The 15,938-nt window shown below is 35.2% G+C and overlaps 1 protein-coding gene across 4 annotated transcripts in view; it reads left to right on the plus strand.

The window, feature by feature from the left end:
- Positions 1 to 15,938, plus strand: part of TMEM260 (transmembrane protein 260) — a 60,653-nt gene that overhangs the window by 24,499 nt on the left and 20,216 nt on the right. For 2 of the 4 annotated variants that reach the window (XM_030763409.2, XM_022570489.3), the window contains exons 4-10: positions 2,433 to 2,610; positions 4,012 to 4,125; positions 7,559 to 7,738; positions 9,255 to 9,295; positions 12,340 to 12,423; positions 13,629 to 13,743; positions 15,052 to 15,221. In XM_030763409.2, coding sequence (XP_030619269.1) covers positions 2,433 to 2,610; positions 4,012 to 4,125; positions 7,559 to 7,738; positions 9,255 to 9,295; positions 12,340 to 12,423; positions 13,629 to 13,743; positions 15,052 to 15,221 — 882 coding nt within the window. The remainder of the gene's footprint in view (positions 1 to 2,432; positions 2,611 to 4,011; positions 4,126 to 7,558; positions 7,739 to 9,254; positions 9,296 to 12,339; positions 12,424 to 13,628; positions 13,744 to 15,051; positions 15,222 to 15,938) is intronic. The other 2 variants (XM_022570490.3, XM_089907746.1) reach the window with 2 other exon arrangements.

Consider the following 15,938-nt stretch of genomic DNA (forward strand, 5'->3'; position numbering starts at 1 on the left):
TGTCAAGACCTTGACATTTTTTGATACATACAGGCCAGTTATTTTGTAGTGCCCTTCAGTTTGAGTTTGCCTTTCCTCTTGCTTAAATTCAGGTAATGCATTTTTGGCAGGAATGCCATAGAAATGATGCTGTATTCTTTTTATTGCAATAGATAAGGAAGCATATGATGTTTGTTTGTCCCATTACTGGGCTGTTAACTTTGATCATGTGGTTAAGATTGTGTCTGTCCAGTTTGCCACTGTAAAGTTACCATTTCTCCCTTTGTAATTAATCCATTTACAGGATGATACCTTTAGACTACGTACATATTTCTGTTACTGCAAACCTCTTACCCACTATTTTGGTATCCATTGATTATTGTTATGACAGTTGCCAAATGGTGATTTTAATTCCATCATTTCTTCTACAGTTATTAGTTGACTTTCCATGGACTTTCTCTTCTCACCCAATTTTTGTATCACTATAGATTCATAGATTCTTATTTATTCATTGGGTTACAGTCTATTACTATAATTTTCTTGATGATCAAGTTATCCCCAGTTTGGGGATGAGAGCCCTGTAAGCTGGCTCCTATGTCCTTTTGTCATGTCTCCGTTTGAGCACTTCCTTTCTTTTAAGTAGAGGAAGGAATCTTGTATCTTATGCTGACTGTCCAGAGTCATATTGAGAGCTGAAACTTAGTTCCTTTAAAATGTTACTAATACTTGAAGATTAATTCATTCTCTCATTTGCTAAGTTTCCTTTCTGTGCTTGGGGCTAGATGCTTCCAATCTAAGTGAAGTTTAACTCCAGTTCATATTTCAAAAACAATGTAAAAATAATTGTTACAGACAATTAAATGCTATCAATATGCAGAGATGGGCTAGAAACCAGGGAATTGAAGAGAAAATTGAGGAAAGAGCAGAGTTTTAATAAAGGAGCAGCGAGGATATTCAGTTCAGCACTACAGCATGAGCAAAGGTGCAGAGCTAAGAATAGTCCTGTCTTATTAGGGAATTTTGAGGAGCTTGACTAGTTGGTGGGAGATCATGTTGGTAATTAGTGGCTAGGGGTGTCTGGTTTATTGGGAGCCTGGATTCCAGGCTAACTCATTTCTTATTTATCCTATAGGGATGAAGAGAGTTCACAAAGAGTTTGTTTCAGAAATTTTAATCCGATGTTATATTGCAGAAGGGTTGGAAAAACATAAGACAAGTTAGGAAACTATTAAAATAATTGAGTCTAAGGCAATAGGAATACAGATCGAAAGGAATCTGGGAAGGAATTTGGAAGGAAGAAATAACTTTAGGGTACTGAATCAGGATAACTGGGAGAATGGGGTACTCTGCAAGAAATAGGAAACTGATGAATTTTATAAGGGAAAGAAAACAGAAAAATTGTAAAGAGAAACTCAAAGAAAAATAGGTTTGGTGATACTGAAATTTTTTAGCTTTTTTTTTTTTTTCTATTAAGATTGATTAAAAGCCATGCAATTACTCCATAAATTTTATACAAAGCAATACAGCTAAAAAGTAATGCCCTGGGACCATATAATATCATAATTATTAGACATAGAGATGCTTGCTGAATAATGCTTGTAAGCAATAGATATTCAGTAATAGCTTTAATTTTCATAGCTTTAGATTTATAGTGAAATAGGAAGTTGTTTTGGTTTGATATGCCACATTACCAGTCTCAAATCTTATCTCTGAATTGAGATCCAGTTTCCTTGACTGATTTGAAATGTGGGGCTCTTGTTGGCATTTGGGGGCGAAGAATTTGTTTCCAAGTGTAGCATTTGATTCTTCTGGGTTTCTAAAATTCACATTCCCATCCTTCTCTTTAAAAGATATATCATTTTTAACTTTGACTTTGTGTAAAGAAGAAATCATCAGAAACTAAGAATCTAGCTTACAAGATCTTAAAAGCACCAAATATTGTGACCAAGACATATTTTGCCAAATGTTGGGAGATAAATGTAGGAAGTACCTAGATCCAAACATTCCACAATAAGTGAATGTTCCTGAACAGATATTCTGCCGTTTCATGAATTTTTACAATTAAACGCATTTCAGTCTTAACCAGTCGTTATCATTCTTCTTCTTAGATATAGCAAGAAAAATGACACAGGTTTGTTATCTCTCTAGCTACTGTCTCTTCAGGCTTTCTGAACTGGCTTGAATCCTAAAGGTTACATCTGAGAACTAAACCTCATCCAATCCATAGGATACCAAGCAGGTTTGTTCATTTGTTTGTTAATAGGTTAATATATGGACTTCATAATTAAAATCCGTTGAAAGGAATTATTACATGAAGTAATGTATTAACCATCTAATGTGTTGGGATAGTGCTGGGCGACTGTCATAATTGCTGCTGCTACAGTTCACAAAAAGGAAAGTAAAGTCGGTTCTTTTGGTTGGGAAAGAAGATTTCATGTTATCTGTATTTGCAGGCTTTCTGGCTCATATGCTGGAGGAATCCTTGCTGCGGGGGTGTTTTCATTTTCTCGTCTAACATGGCAGTGGTCCATTGCAGCAGAGGTTTTTAGCTTAAACAATCTGTTTGTGGGGCTGCTTATGGCTCTTACTGTACATTTTGAGGAGGCAACAACTGCACAAGAAAGATCAAAGGTAACCTATTTTGATCAAAGTGAAATCACTTTTTGTTTTAATTTTTTGACAGATGCTGTATTTCTTTTTAACTTTGGTTTAGATATTGTTTATCTATTCTGATTACTGTCAAGGTAATCTAGGCATGTTGAGAGAGAAAATATTCTCAATTCTTTTACTATGAACGATGAGAGGCTTTATAAAACATGGAATTTTTTTTTTTCTTTCACAGTTCAGAAGGTTTTTGAAGAATGAGGGTATTCTGAAATCCCTTTTGAGTCCTATGAGAAAGATAGACTTGTTGGTTAATCCACCATCGTGTGTGTGTGTGTGTGTGTGTGTGTGTGTGTGTGTGTGATCTTAAGATGCCAAGTCCTAGGTTGACTACCTTAAATTATTTACCATTACGGCACATTGACTTATTCTCTAATTGCAAAAAAGATCAAATTCGCACTTTTTTTTTTAACTAAAAGGAGAGGATCAACTGTAAAATGAAGTAGTCCCAAAGAGATTACAGTGACTTCTAAGGCCAACACTATCATCAAGATAATTTGAAATGTGGAGGAACCCTGTCTTCTAAGGGCTTACCGTCTATACATTGAAGAGTGCCAGATCATCTTAGTATATGCACAGCCTGTGTCATTAAAGATTATAGAAACAAAAGAATATAAAAGTTTATCTGAGGCTTCCATAAACAAACCTGTGGTGCTGTTAGAGTTTATTTATTTATTTATTTTGTGGTACGCGGGCCTCTCACTGTCGTGGCCTCTCCCGTTGCGGAGCACAGGCTCCGGACGCGCAGGCTCAGTGGCCATGGCTCACGGGCCCAGCCGCTCCGCGGCATGTGGGATCTTCCCGGACCGGGGCACGAACCCGTGTCCCCTGCATCGGCAGGCGGACTCTCAACCACTGTGCCACCAGGGAAGCCCTTAGAGTTTATTTTTTATTTAAAATAAACTTTTTTCTGATTATGAAAATAACACATGTTCAAAAATAGCAGAAAGACCACCCATAGAGAACCAGGTTTCTAAATAAAAGTGTTATATTCAATTTATTTAATTCAATAGGAGAAAAAGTAAAACAGAATTGTTGAACTTCAGTTCTAGATTTCACTTGAATGAGAATTACACAATATCCTGTTACTGTTAGGACATGTCATCATATAGGACTTTGTAAAACTTAGTTTGAAGACAGTAATTTAAGGTCACACTCTGCAATGATTTGATGAGAATGAAAAATAATAATAAAAAATAATGGTGATAAATATTAGTGCATGTTAAAGCATGACTGTTTGCATCTAAGATGTTGATTTTAACCAGACTTATCGTACAAATGCTTAGCTTTAATATAAAGAATAGCTTTTTACTATTGTGCTGTTTTTGGTGAATTTTTAACTTGGATTTTTTTCTTTTATATTTTCAGATATCTAAAATTGGTGCTTTCTGCTGTGGCCTTAGCTTATGTAATCAGCACACAGTAGTAGTCTATGTTTTGTGCATAATTCCATGGATTCTCTTTCGACTTTTAAAAGAGAAGGTAAGTTTTTCTTTTTTTTTTTTTTTTTTGCGGTATGTGGGCCTCTCACTGCTGTGGCCTCTCCCATTGCGGAGCACAGGCTCCAGATGCGCAGGCTCAGCGGCCATGGCTCACGGGCCCAGCTGCTCCGCGGCATGTGGGATCTTCCCGGACCGGGACACGAACCCATGTCCCCTGCATTGGCAGGTGGACTCTCAACCACTGCCCCACCAGGGAAGCCCCGAAGGTAAGTTTTTGAGTAAAAATGAAAATTCATAATATTTTATTTATGCCCACTATGACATTTATGGAATCAGAAAACATGGGCTTGCTTTATTTATTTATTTCTTTCATATAAAGCTTGATAGGAATATCATTGAATCTATAGATGGCGTTGGGTAGTATGAACATTTTAACAATATTAATTATTTTAATCCATGGACATGATATATCTTTTCATTTGTGTCTTCTTCAGTTTCTTTCATCAACGTCTTACAGTTTTCAGTACACAGATATTTCACCTCCGGTTAAATTTATTCCTAAGCATTTTATCTTTTTGATGTTATTGTAAATGAGATAGTTTTTTTTTCCCAGATAGTTCATTGTTATTATATAGAAACACAACTAATTTTTGTGTGTTGATTTTGTATCCTGCAACTTTCCTGAATTTGTTTATTAGTTCTAACAGCTTTTTGATGGAATCTTTAGGATTTTCTATATAAGATCATGTCATTGGCAAACAGAGACAATTTTATTTCTTTTTTTTCTTTTTCTTTTGGCCCTGCTGAGCTGCATGTGGGATCTTAGTTCTCCCACCAGGGATCGAACCCCTGCCACCTGCAGTGGAAGCGTGGATTCCTAACCACTGGACTGCCAGGGAATTCCCACTTCTTCCTTTCTAATTTGGATTCCTTTTCTTTTTCTTGCCTGATTACTCTGAGTAGGACTTCAGTACTATGTTGAACATGAGTGGTGAGACTGGTGAGTGGGCACCCTTGTCTTGTTCCTGATCTTAAAGGAGAAGCTTTCAATCTGTCACCACTGAGTATGATGTTAGCTGTGGGCTTGTCATATATGGCTTTTATTACGTTAATGTATGACCCACATCCATTAAATCAGAATTATTTTAGATTGGGATCAGCCACTGGCTCAGCTCTGCAGATGTGCAGAACTGCTGGCTAAGATCTCTGCTCTGGCACTGCTGCAAGCAGGAACGTGGTCTGCCAAGATGGGAGACTGGTTGCTGTAAGCCTTGCTCCCCTTCTCCGTCTCTATCTGATCCCCAATGGTTGAGCCCTGAAGATCCCCCCAGTGGTCCCTGCGAGGTGAGAACTGAGTGAGCCTCCTGGGAAGCATCCTGCAATGCTGGGGGAGCGGGATATCCACCTTGGGCTCTCTTTTCCCACTGGAAAAACTGTAGTCCTAGGGGAGTCCTCTTGGTGCAGTGCTGTGCTGGCCTAGGGGAGGGGTGACGTGGTCAGAGTGCCCCCTGACACTTCGAAAGTGGTCCTTCTCAGTCTCTGTGGTCCAGGAATATGCTTTAGCCTCAACCCCAGTTTCTGCGATTTTCACAGTGGGGCCATGTCTGTGGATAGTTGCTGATGGTGTTTTGTGAGAAGGACTGAAGCTGGGAATGATTTATGTTGCCATCTTGATGGTGTCGCTCTTAGCCAGCCTTCTGATATCACAGGAGGTGCATTTAGATATCAGAGAGGTACATTCTCTGGCATGAACTTAAAAAGCAAATCTTTTGTGTTAGTTCTTTGAAGGGAGAGCCGTATTCTTATATAAAACATGCAAGACTCCTAGTTGACAAGTTAGGAGCCTGGTCTGAGAGCCTGTTTGCTCTACTTAGATCAGCTACTGCTGAATGACGAAATTTGGGAAAGTATGACTCTTCAAAGGACCTTTTATTTTCATTATTTAAAGAGCAGAGGCTAGAAAATAAGATCTACCAGTGAAGTGACAAGGGAGTTGGATCTCACTGGTCAGATGATCTAAGGCAGCGCTGGAAGTCGTCAGTTGGTTGCAACCCTGACTGCTCACTTAAATTATCTGGGAAGCTTTAAGAAAGTAAGAGAGAGTGTTCATGTGTGTGTGTGTGTGTGTGTGTATGTGTGTGTGTGTGTGATCCCACCACCCTAAAATAATTCTGATTTAATTGATTTGGGGTAAAGCCCAGATATTAATATTTTTTAAAAGTTCCCCAGGTGATTCCAGTATACGTGCAGCTGGGACTCAGAACCTCTCTCCTGTACTCTCTGAAATAGATCTCATGTGATTGTTTCCCTGTTTATTTCCCATACAAAAGGAAAATTCTGCAACAACTGCATCTTGCCATTCTAAACTGAACCTTATAATATGCAGAAACTACCAAAATCTAAACATTTACTTTCTTTAAAGGTACTCTTAAGAATAGCAAAGCCATATTTTTCAATTAGTTATTTCTTACACTTTTTTCATCCCATCATTTTTATGAATCTCATTACCACTTTAGAAATGTCAAGCAAAATTAGTACTATAATAAAAACACTCCATTTTCAATTAAGAATGTTTATTTGAAAATGCTGATGTAAGTCAACTGCTTTTCTACTTCTGGTGAATGCAAACTTTGGTACTTATATTCACTGTCACCTATGAATTTTCCTTTTTTGTAAAGGAAAAATGGGCAATTTCTAATCACAATATTTGTAAGAGACCCTTTTCCCAGTTACTAAAGCAAGCACTATTTGAATCTTTCTAGTATACCAGGATTCTTCTGGACTTAATCTTTATAAAAATTTGGCAGTGTTGTCCTTTGTTTTAGAAATGTGAAGATGAGAAATATATTCTCCTTGAGGCAAGACTGTTGCATACAACAACAAGTTTCCTTCCTTCCTATGTAAATTGAGAAAAAAGAACATTTGGATGAACTGGGATGTTACTTAAAAGCTAGCTTCATTTGTGCCAAGTATTTTCATTAAATGTCCCAAACACTTGTAGAAAGAACATATTGTCAGTGTACAATCATAATAAAGTATATAGTTGAAGTCTGCTTCTGATGATGGGAATGAAGTGAATCAGTATTAGAACAATATTTTGGGCATTTTCAAAAACGGCCAGACACCGTAATCACTTCCAAGTGGGTTATCTCAGCTGTGCAATGCTGCATGTCATGACATGGTTTTAAATGTAAAAGATGCAATAGACATGATACTCATGAGTCTTTGCTAATATTATTTGCTTCACTCAGATTTCACCTGCCATGCAAAGGAATTCAGACTGATGCAATTTTCTAGTAATCCACAGTAATCAGAAAGTTTAACATCGTATTCTGTGGTGACTTAATATAAATTGAGAGATCAGCTCTGAGTAAACATATTTGATGTTTTCCTTGATGTGTTCTTGAAGTTCCAGGATGAATCTGACTAAAATAAACATTATTATACATGTGACACCATGTGTTCTGATGCAGGAACTGTCCCTGGGCTCTTTGTTGAAGTTGGGTCTGTACCTCTCTGCTGGTTTGCTGCCCTATGTCTACCTTCCTATCTCATCCTACCTCCATCAAGCCCGTTGGACCTGGGGAGACCAGACAACATTGCTAGGATTTTTGACACATTTTCTCAGGGAAGAATATGGAACATTCAGTCTGGTAAATTTATATTTCAAGCCCTTTTAAGGAAATAAGTGGCAAAATTTCAGTGTTCTGCCTGGACCTTGAGTGGAAAAAAAAAAATCAGTGTTTTTGTATCAATGACAGTACCTGGAATTTTCATTTGTTATTTGTATAGCAGACTTGCCCCTTGGAATGTAGCCTTTCACATATGTTAGAAAAAAAAATGAATCACTTAATCTGACATCATCCTGTTGTATACCCTGAATGTGTTTTTCAGGATAACAAGCAGTAAAAAGATTGCTGCCCGCAGTTGAAGCATTTCAGTCTTGTTAGCATTCGGTATCACTTTGGGCTCTTGGTCTGTGATTAAAAATATTTGGAAATGATTAAAGGGAAAAAAATCTCAAAAATTTTAATATACCTTAATGAGTATATTTGTTTCTTCTTTTAAAACATATTTGATGAACAGTGTTCATGTTAGTATTCAGTGGGGGATCTAAATATGTAAATGCTTCATAAAATATGATCTCACTTAATGGAAACTGTATGTTCTAAAGAATTTCAAAAGGCCTTTCTTTCCCTAAGACATAAATTAGGGGAAAACACTAAATGTGGTTGTAGGTAATGGCTATCTGAAAAGTGAAAGGATAAATAGATGGGTTTTTATTTTAAGAAAGACAGTTGTATCTGATTTTTCTTTCACGGTTTGCACTTTCTGTGTCTTAAGAAGGCAAATCTCAGAAGACTACAATATTATATGATACCATTTATACAAAATTCTAAGCCATGCAAAAACTAAACAGTCTATTGCTGAAGGATACATAAAAAGTAGTAAAACTATATAGTAAAACTGTATATATATATACAGTTACCACTGGGGGACAAGAAAGCCCCTTTGAGAGCTTTGTGAGATACCTTATGGTATTCGTGCAGTTCTGTTTCTTCAGTGAGTGGCGAGTCTATAGATTTTTTAAAACTCTTTATTCCCTAAATATATATTATATACGTTTTTTGTATGTAGGAGGTATTTCATAATAAAGTCATTTAATAAAAGGATAATTATTATTTTTTGACTTAGAAAGTTTGGTACTTTAAATTTATACTCTGGTTTACTTACATTGGTTATTCCATTGAAATATTGCTTGAGGGCCATTCCAGATTTGAAATGTGTATAATTCACACATAATTGTGAAATTACAGGCAGGCGATAATGAGCTTTAACCAAAGTGCCCAAAAAAAGAGCTTAAAGAGACTTTGTAATGAAAGTGTAAAGTCTGTTAGTTCATTAATGTGTTAATCATTCCTGCTGGAAGAGTTTAACTGATTTTTAGCCAATTATTGTCTCTGAAATTATTCCTAAGGGATATCTGTGTTTAGTTTTCACTGACTTCTCCTAAAAAATCCAATAAGGCTCTGAAGTAAACACTTTGAATGAAGAGACAAGTTGCATTGTATATTTAAACGTGTATCTTTTAAATCAGGGTAATTAAAACACAATAGTCTACCAAAGCTTCAGTTTAATGCTTATGCAAATAAACTTTTTTATGTTTAGGCCAAATCTGAAATAGGATCCAGTATGTCTGAAATATTGCTGTGAGTATGAAATATCTTAAACTATTTTTAAATGAATTCTTTATTAGTTCCTTTAAACGATTTTAGGGATTTCTGAGTTTATCTCTTTGTGAAGCAGTACGTCTGAGATGTAGTTTTCACCTCTGTGGTTAACAGTTTTTGTGTATAATGACAAATATTCCAGCATTTCCTTCAATAAGATAAAGCTTAAAATGAGTAATAAATAAAACAGTAAATAAGACTATTAGGAGACTAAATAGAATATATAAAATGAAAATGTTTCAACTTTCAGTTGTATACAAAATTACCCAATGTATTGTTGCTTTAGAAATAACTTTTTCTTTGTTTATATCTTCTTTCTTTTGGAGACATTTTAGAACATTGTATTTAACACAATTTGAACAATTATTTCTTGTTATTTTGGTTTGAGCTATATTCATTTAATTCTTCAAACATTAATTTATTTAATGTTTTTTAAGACTTCCTTTAAGCTGTCTGTAAGCTCTATTTTTGACTTGCACATGTTTAAACATCCAGCCTTATTAGAACCAGCTTAAGCAAATATATTTTCATCTATATTATCTATTAGAGTTCTTGGAAAAATGGGTTAATATTTGCTTTAAAACCTATACAAAGCTGGGATGAAGTGAGAGAGTAACACTGACATATATACACTACCAAACGTAAAATAGATAGCTAGTGGGAAGCAGCTGCATAGCACAGGGAGATCAGCTCCGTGCTTTATGACCACCTAGAGGGGTGGGATAGGGAGGGTGGGAGGGAGATGCAAGAGGGAGGGGACATGGGGATATATGTATATGTATAGCTGATTCGCTTTGTTATAAAGCAGAAACTAGCACACCATTGTAAAGCAATTATACTCCAGTAAAGATGTTAAAAAAAAAAACTATACAGATTAAGGCAACTTGAAAAATATACATACCAGTTCTGTAATATTCTTACAATATTTTCAATATAAAATTAGGGATGAATAGGTTTCTCTAACACTAAAGTGATCCCCTAACTATTAATATGGAATTCACAGGACTACTTGAAAACTATTTTTAAAATATGGGGGAAATATTTCAAATCTATATGTGAGGTAGTTCACAGGTTCTCACAATTTCTGTCTTGTTCATTTGCTAGCTTGCTTGCTTCCTTCCATACTTCCTTCTTTTCTTTTTAAATTACTTTCTTTTTACTCCAAGAAATGATACATAATTATTACAGAAAATTTAGCAAATACAGGCAAGCAAACCAAGAAATTAAAATTACTATAATTCCAACATGCAGAGATAACCACTGTTCTCAATCCATTAACATTTTTGTCTATATCCTTCCAATATTTTTAATATTTTTGAAAATGTAATCATAATGTATACTCTGTTTTGTTAGCCTGCTGTTTTTCATTTAATACTATATCTTGAAAATATTTCCCTGCCACCAGTTATTCTTATATAACCTTTTGAGGTTCTTACAATTGACTTTAAATATTTCTTTTTATGTCTAACAGAGACTTTTGTAGCTCCTTTTTCTTTTCTGTTGGGAAGAAGGTAGTAAGAAGCTCAGTTCCCCTTTTAAAGATAAAGACAACTTTATCAGTGTCTCTGGGCTTCTCCTTTGTTCTGCTTTTCTCCATGCCAAGACTCCCTGCCGGCTCTTTTCTACCTACCTTCCGAAGTTGTCACATTCAGGATCACTAGTATATTTTGTCTTAACAATCCCACATGAACTCCAGAGAAGCCTCAAGACTAATCCTAGACCATACATCTAACTTTCATTAGTAGCACATAAAAGTCATTTATTGGGGAACTTAAAGGCCTCCTTTACATTGAAATAATAGCAGTTAGGTCATATACTTAGAAAAAAAGACTTGACAAGAGCGATGACCACTCACACCGACACTGTTTGCTCAAACGAAATCGTAATATGGTATGGGGGCATAATCCTAGCACTCTCTGAATGAGTGAGAGAATTTCTAGTCTTTGTTTCAGGTGAACAAGAGTATTGAGAAAGGCAACTCATAATTAACTTACTAGAAAATCCTTCAACATGATGGAACCTAATCATCTCTTTTCCAGTCAAGCAAATTACATTCTTTCTCCATGCATATCTTTAAATTGCAATCCTGTTGAATTGCATTCTGGAAATTATTGAATCTAACCCTAGGCAGTGACCATGTTTTAGAGCTTACATTTAAGCAACAGATCTCCAAGAATAAATTTTGAGACTGACTTCATTCTTTTTGAAGAATGGTTTGAAATGGGCCTCATGCTGGAATCAATTTTTCAAGTGTATTTGAAAATGAGTAAGGATATCTTCTCATAGTAGATAAGTTTCCATTAGTAAAATACACATTGTGTGGTTTCCATAATTATGGCATCACATTTTCTCCAGTAAAATTGCCAGTAGGGAGAAGAAAGTTCTTTGAGATAGTGTATAGAGTCATTTTTTTTTTTAAAATTGGAGACTGCTAGAGCTATTTGAGAACTCAGATAACACTTAGAAAATGCTTATTAGTTAATGAAATAATTTAGATTAATTGTAGGGGAAAAATACATTTCTTGGAGATTGCTTAAACATTTTTTGAACCAAATAGTATAGAAAACAAGGAAGCCTTTTACGGAAGAAGATAACCTAGAAAACGATGGTTAGAGATCACTTCTCTTTCCTTTTTTCTTCATGATTGGATCTCCAGAAAATTATTTGAATTGTTTTATTTTCAGTTTCATATGACTTCTTATCAAACTAATCTAGGATACAAATTGGTTTATAATATCAGTATAGTATACCAATATCAAAAATACTGAATAATTATTTGTTCTTATCTCAGGTCACATTGTGTAAGTTGTTAACCAAATGTTACAACTGGAAAATATCTTAGACTGTTTAACTCTTTCTTGTGGTACTTTTTCTCCCCAATTTAAAAGAATACAAAATTTTAAAATCTGACTCAAAGCCTTAAAATTATTCATTGCATAATCAGATATAGTCTATAAAGAATGCTTTATTTGGAACTAACAAATTTGGTTTTTGCCAGCAATAAATTAGATTGTCTTTTACAGTTCTCAGGTGACAAATATGAGGACCCAACTCTCATTCAACATTCAAGCCCTTGCAGTTTGGGCAAATATATGTTTAGTAAGAAAGTGAGTAAAGTAATTCCTTTTTCCATTATTTTTCCCATGTTCATTAATTGAATTAATATATTAAATGTCATTATAGAACATTGCCAGTAGTATTTTATATTCCAAATAAATGACTCTAACCAGTTGTATTAAGGCAAATATGTATTGCTTTTTTGCTAGGTTTTCTTTCTAATTATAAATTAATGACTTTGGAACATTGAACAGTATATTATAATCTAACTAAGTGGGCCATCTGATATCTTAAACTTCTGGTTTGATCTCTTACTATCCCATAGCCAATTATTGTTGCTTTGCAAAAGAGGCAAACAATTATTTGAACTCCCCTGAAGAAAAAAGTAACCTCCAATGATAAAAGGAAACCTAAAAAAATATAGCACTATTTACCTCCATTATTTTCTTGTTCATTTACTTTCTAGCTTGTTGAGTGTATTTTATGTAAATATATATTTGTATATACATTTATAGTTTTATTTCCTTAACATTATATTTTGAGCTTTTTCCCATACCATAAGAGATACTTAGAATCATTTAAATTTCTGTATAATATTCCATACTATAACCTAGGACAATTAATTTAAATGTTCTCCTATTTGAGGGTCTTAGATTGCTTCCACTTTTTCCACTATTATAAGTAATACCAAAGCATTGTTGTGGATTAATTCTTATCCACATTTCTGGTTCTTGCTTAAAAATTTATGCCCACATGTCAAATTACTGGGTCAATGAATGTGAATATTTTCTTTAAGGCTCTTGATATATATTATCAAATTAACTTTTCTTGAACATTGTACTAACATATATTCTCATACAACTGCATTCTCACCAGCACTGAGATTTGTCATTTTTAAATCTTTATTATTTTGATGCATGAAATTACTCTTTTGTTTTGCATATGTTTAATTACATCTTAAACTTAACAAGATTAGTAATTTATATTTCTTCTGCAGATTTTAACTTCGTATCTTTTGCTGCATAGTTCCAAATTATGCTGTCGACAATATGTAGTGCAGTGTATGGTTTATTACTATGCTTTGGTTATCTATTCCAACTCATATTTTTAAACCTAAGATCTTTCTTTTTTCCTACTTAAAAATGGAAAGTTTTTTAGTTCCAACTTTTTTTTTCATAGTTTAAAACTGTGTAATATTATTATTGATATTCATGTCACATAAATAATTTTGGACATATTTTAATTTTTTTTATAGGAACAGACAGAACTCATCATTAGTATGGCTTTTTACTGGAATGTTTTGCATTTATTCATTGTTCTTTGCTTGGAGGGCAAATTTAGATATTTCAAAACCACTTTTCATGGGTGTGGTAAGTTTTACTTAGATATATCCTTTGACCAGAAAGTTAGTGAAGAATGTACAAATTTGTCTTTCATGAATCTTGTAGAAGAGCAAGTTATCTCAGAAATAGTTTAAATTGTATATACATTATTATAAATCAAAATTTAAGTTATTGAACCAGTAAGGCTAAGCCTTCTTTTTTGGGGGGGTGGGGGGAGGGGGGCGGGAAGCATTGTTTAGTTAACACAATAGTTAAATAGAAAAATAAATGTAAGGTAGATTTCAGTGAGTCATTTTATATGTGTGCTAGGTACTACTGCATTTCTCCTGGGATTTTCTTTTAAAAATAGCAAAGAAATAAGGGTTGTAATTAGGGGCTCTACCAACACATTCCCTTATTTCTTACCTCACCAGTCCAAGCCTGTGCAAAAGAGCAAGTATATTTCTGTTTTTCCCTGACTACCATATCTGAGATTAGAGTATTTCTTCTCCTTACAGAAGAAACTATATAAATGTAGATAGCTCTTTTTTGAACAGCTGAAACAGTTTGTGTGTGTGTGTGTGTGTGTGTGTGTTCAAGAGGCCTGATGAATAATACCTTACTTGAGCACCCGAGTTCTGAATCAGTTGAGAACACGATAAACCAGTACATTGGGTGGGAGAATCACCTTTGTTACCCATAATGCTGAGATTGGAGAATGTGGTTAATATCTGTGGGGAAGGGAGTCTCCTCATCCTGCATCCCTGAATGGACTAGTCGCAGGCAGTGCTGCACAGGGCAGGCCTCTCCCCTCCCCAGCTCACCTCATCCCAGAGTCTTCCCCTGGACAAGTACTTCCTGTGGGCGGCTCACTTCCAAGAGGAAGAGAGAGGAAAGAGGAGGGCTATGCAGGCCCAGTCCCAGCTCCCAAACTCCCCAGTCAGCTCAGTCCCTACAATCCTTCAGGAAGAAATAAGTGAGGGTAGAGAGAGGCCAGGAGTGTTATACTAGTGGAGCTTCTCTACATGGAAGGAAACATCAGGAGTTAAGCAAAAGCATTTCTCCACCTCTTCTGCTTTGAATGTTAGAATAAAGAGTTCAAGATGAAGTTTGTAGTATAGAAAAGAATGTGTGGATCCAAAAAGGGAGATCCACACGTCAAACAGGGAAGGAGGAATGCTTGAAAATTGAAAAATAAAATGACATGGAGTTAGGTTGGAGAAGTCAGTTAAGAATACCTAAATGACACAGGGATAAGCAACTATATACATGCAATATATTTTTAAAATATATAAATACCTGATTGATTGCATGAACCAGTCAACTGGACGCACTGTTTGCATGCCTCTTTCACAGGTGGAACGGTTCTGGATGCAGAGCAATGCAGTGGTGGCTGTCCTCGCTGGCATCGGTTTGGCTGCACTTGTTTCGGAGAGTAACCGAGTACTGAACACCAATGGGCTTCAGTGTCTGGAATGGCTTTCAGCAACTCTTTTTGTAATTTACCAAATATATTCTAATTATAGGTAACACATGGTTATTTTTATGAAAAGTAGCATTCAAGCCAGAGGCATTTGGATATTTAGATTCTAGGGGTTTGTCTTACTTACCTTCCACTAGTTTTCAAAGTGAGACAGATTGGTCTGAATGCAGTGGTTCTTAAACTTTTGAACAAGAATCTCAGCATGAGTGATGTGTAGTTTCAGGCCATTGCAAACAAGGTTTTGGCTGGTGCATGTAAACACTCTGTATATTTTCCACTAAGGAATCCTAGAGATACTTTGTAGAATCTGGAGTGTACCTAAAATTCCATGATCTGAAATACCACTTAGATGGAGACTAAAGACATTTGGGGTTTTTTTGTGTGCCCTAAAATAATTCACTTTATGCTTCAAAGATTTCATCTTTTGAGTAATCCTTGGCCCTTATCTTGTACTCTCTGTAGTAGTGTATATTAAGTATTTTAAATAATCAAAGTTCTAGAAGTTTCTTAGCCCTGATGCATTATTAGTATTATATGTGTTTTTCAAAATCTGCTTAATAACCATTGTAATGAAAACTTCAGTCTAACATAAAAGATGTAAAAGTTTAGATGATAGTTCATTTATTTGCGGCAGTATTGAGTAAACATTACAGAAGTGGAAGAGTCCATTGGAGTTTTGTTACACTGAGATTTGATTGGTACTTTAAAAGGTTACACTCCCCCTTTCAACTTAACTTGAAAAACTGATGTTCTTTATAAT

Source organism: Delphinapterus leucas, chromosome 2 (genome assembly GCF_059928025.1).
Source record: "Delphinapterus leucas isolate spDelLeu-1000000601 "Yukka" chromosome 2, BTC_Dleu_Yukka2, whole genome shotgun sequence".
Lineage (NCBI taxonomy): Eukaryota > Metazoa > Chordata > Mammalia > Artiodactyla > Monodontidae > Delphinapterus > Delphinapterus leucas.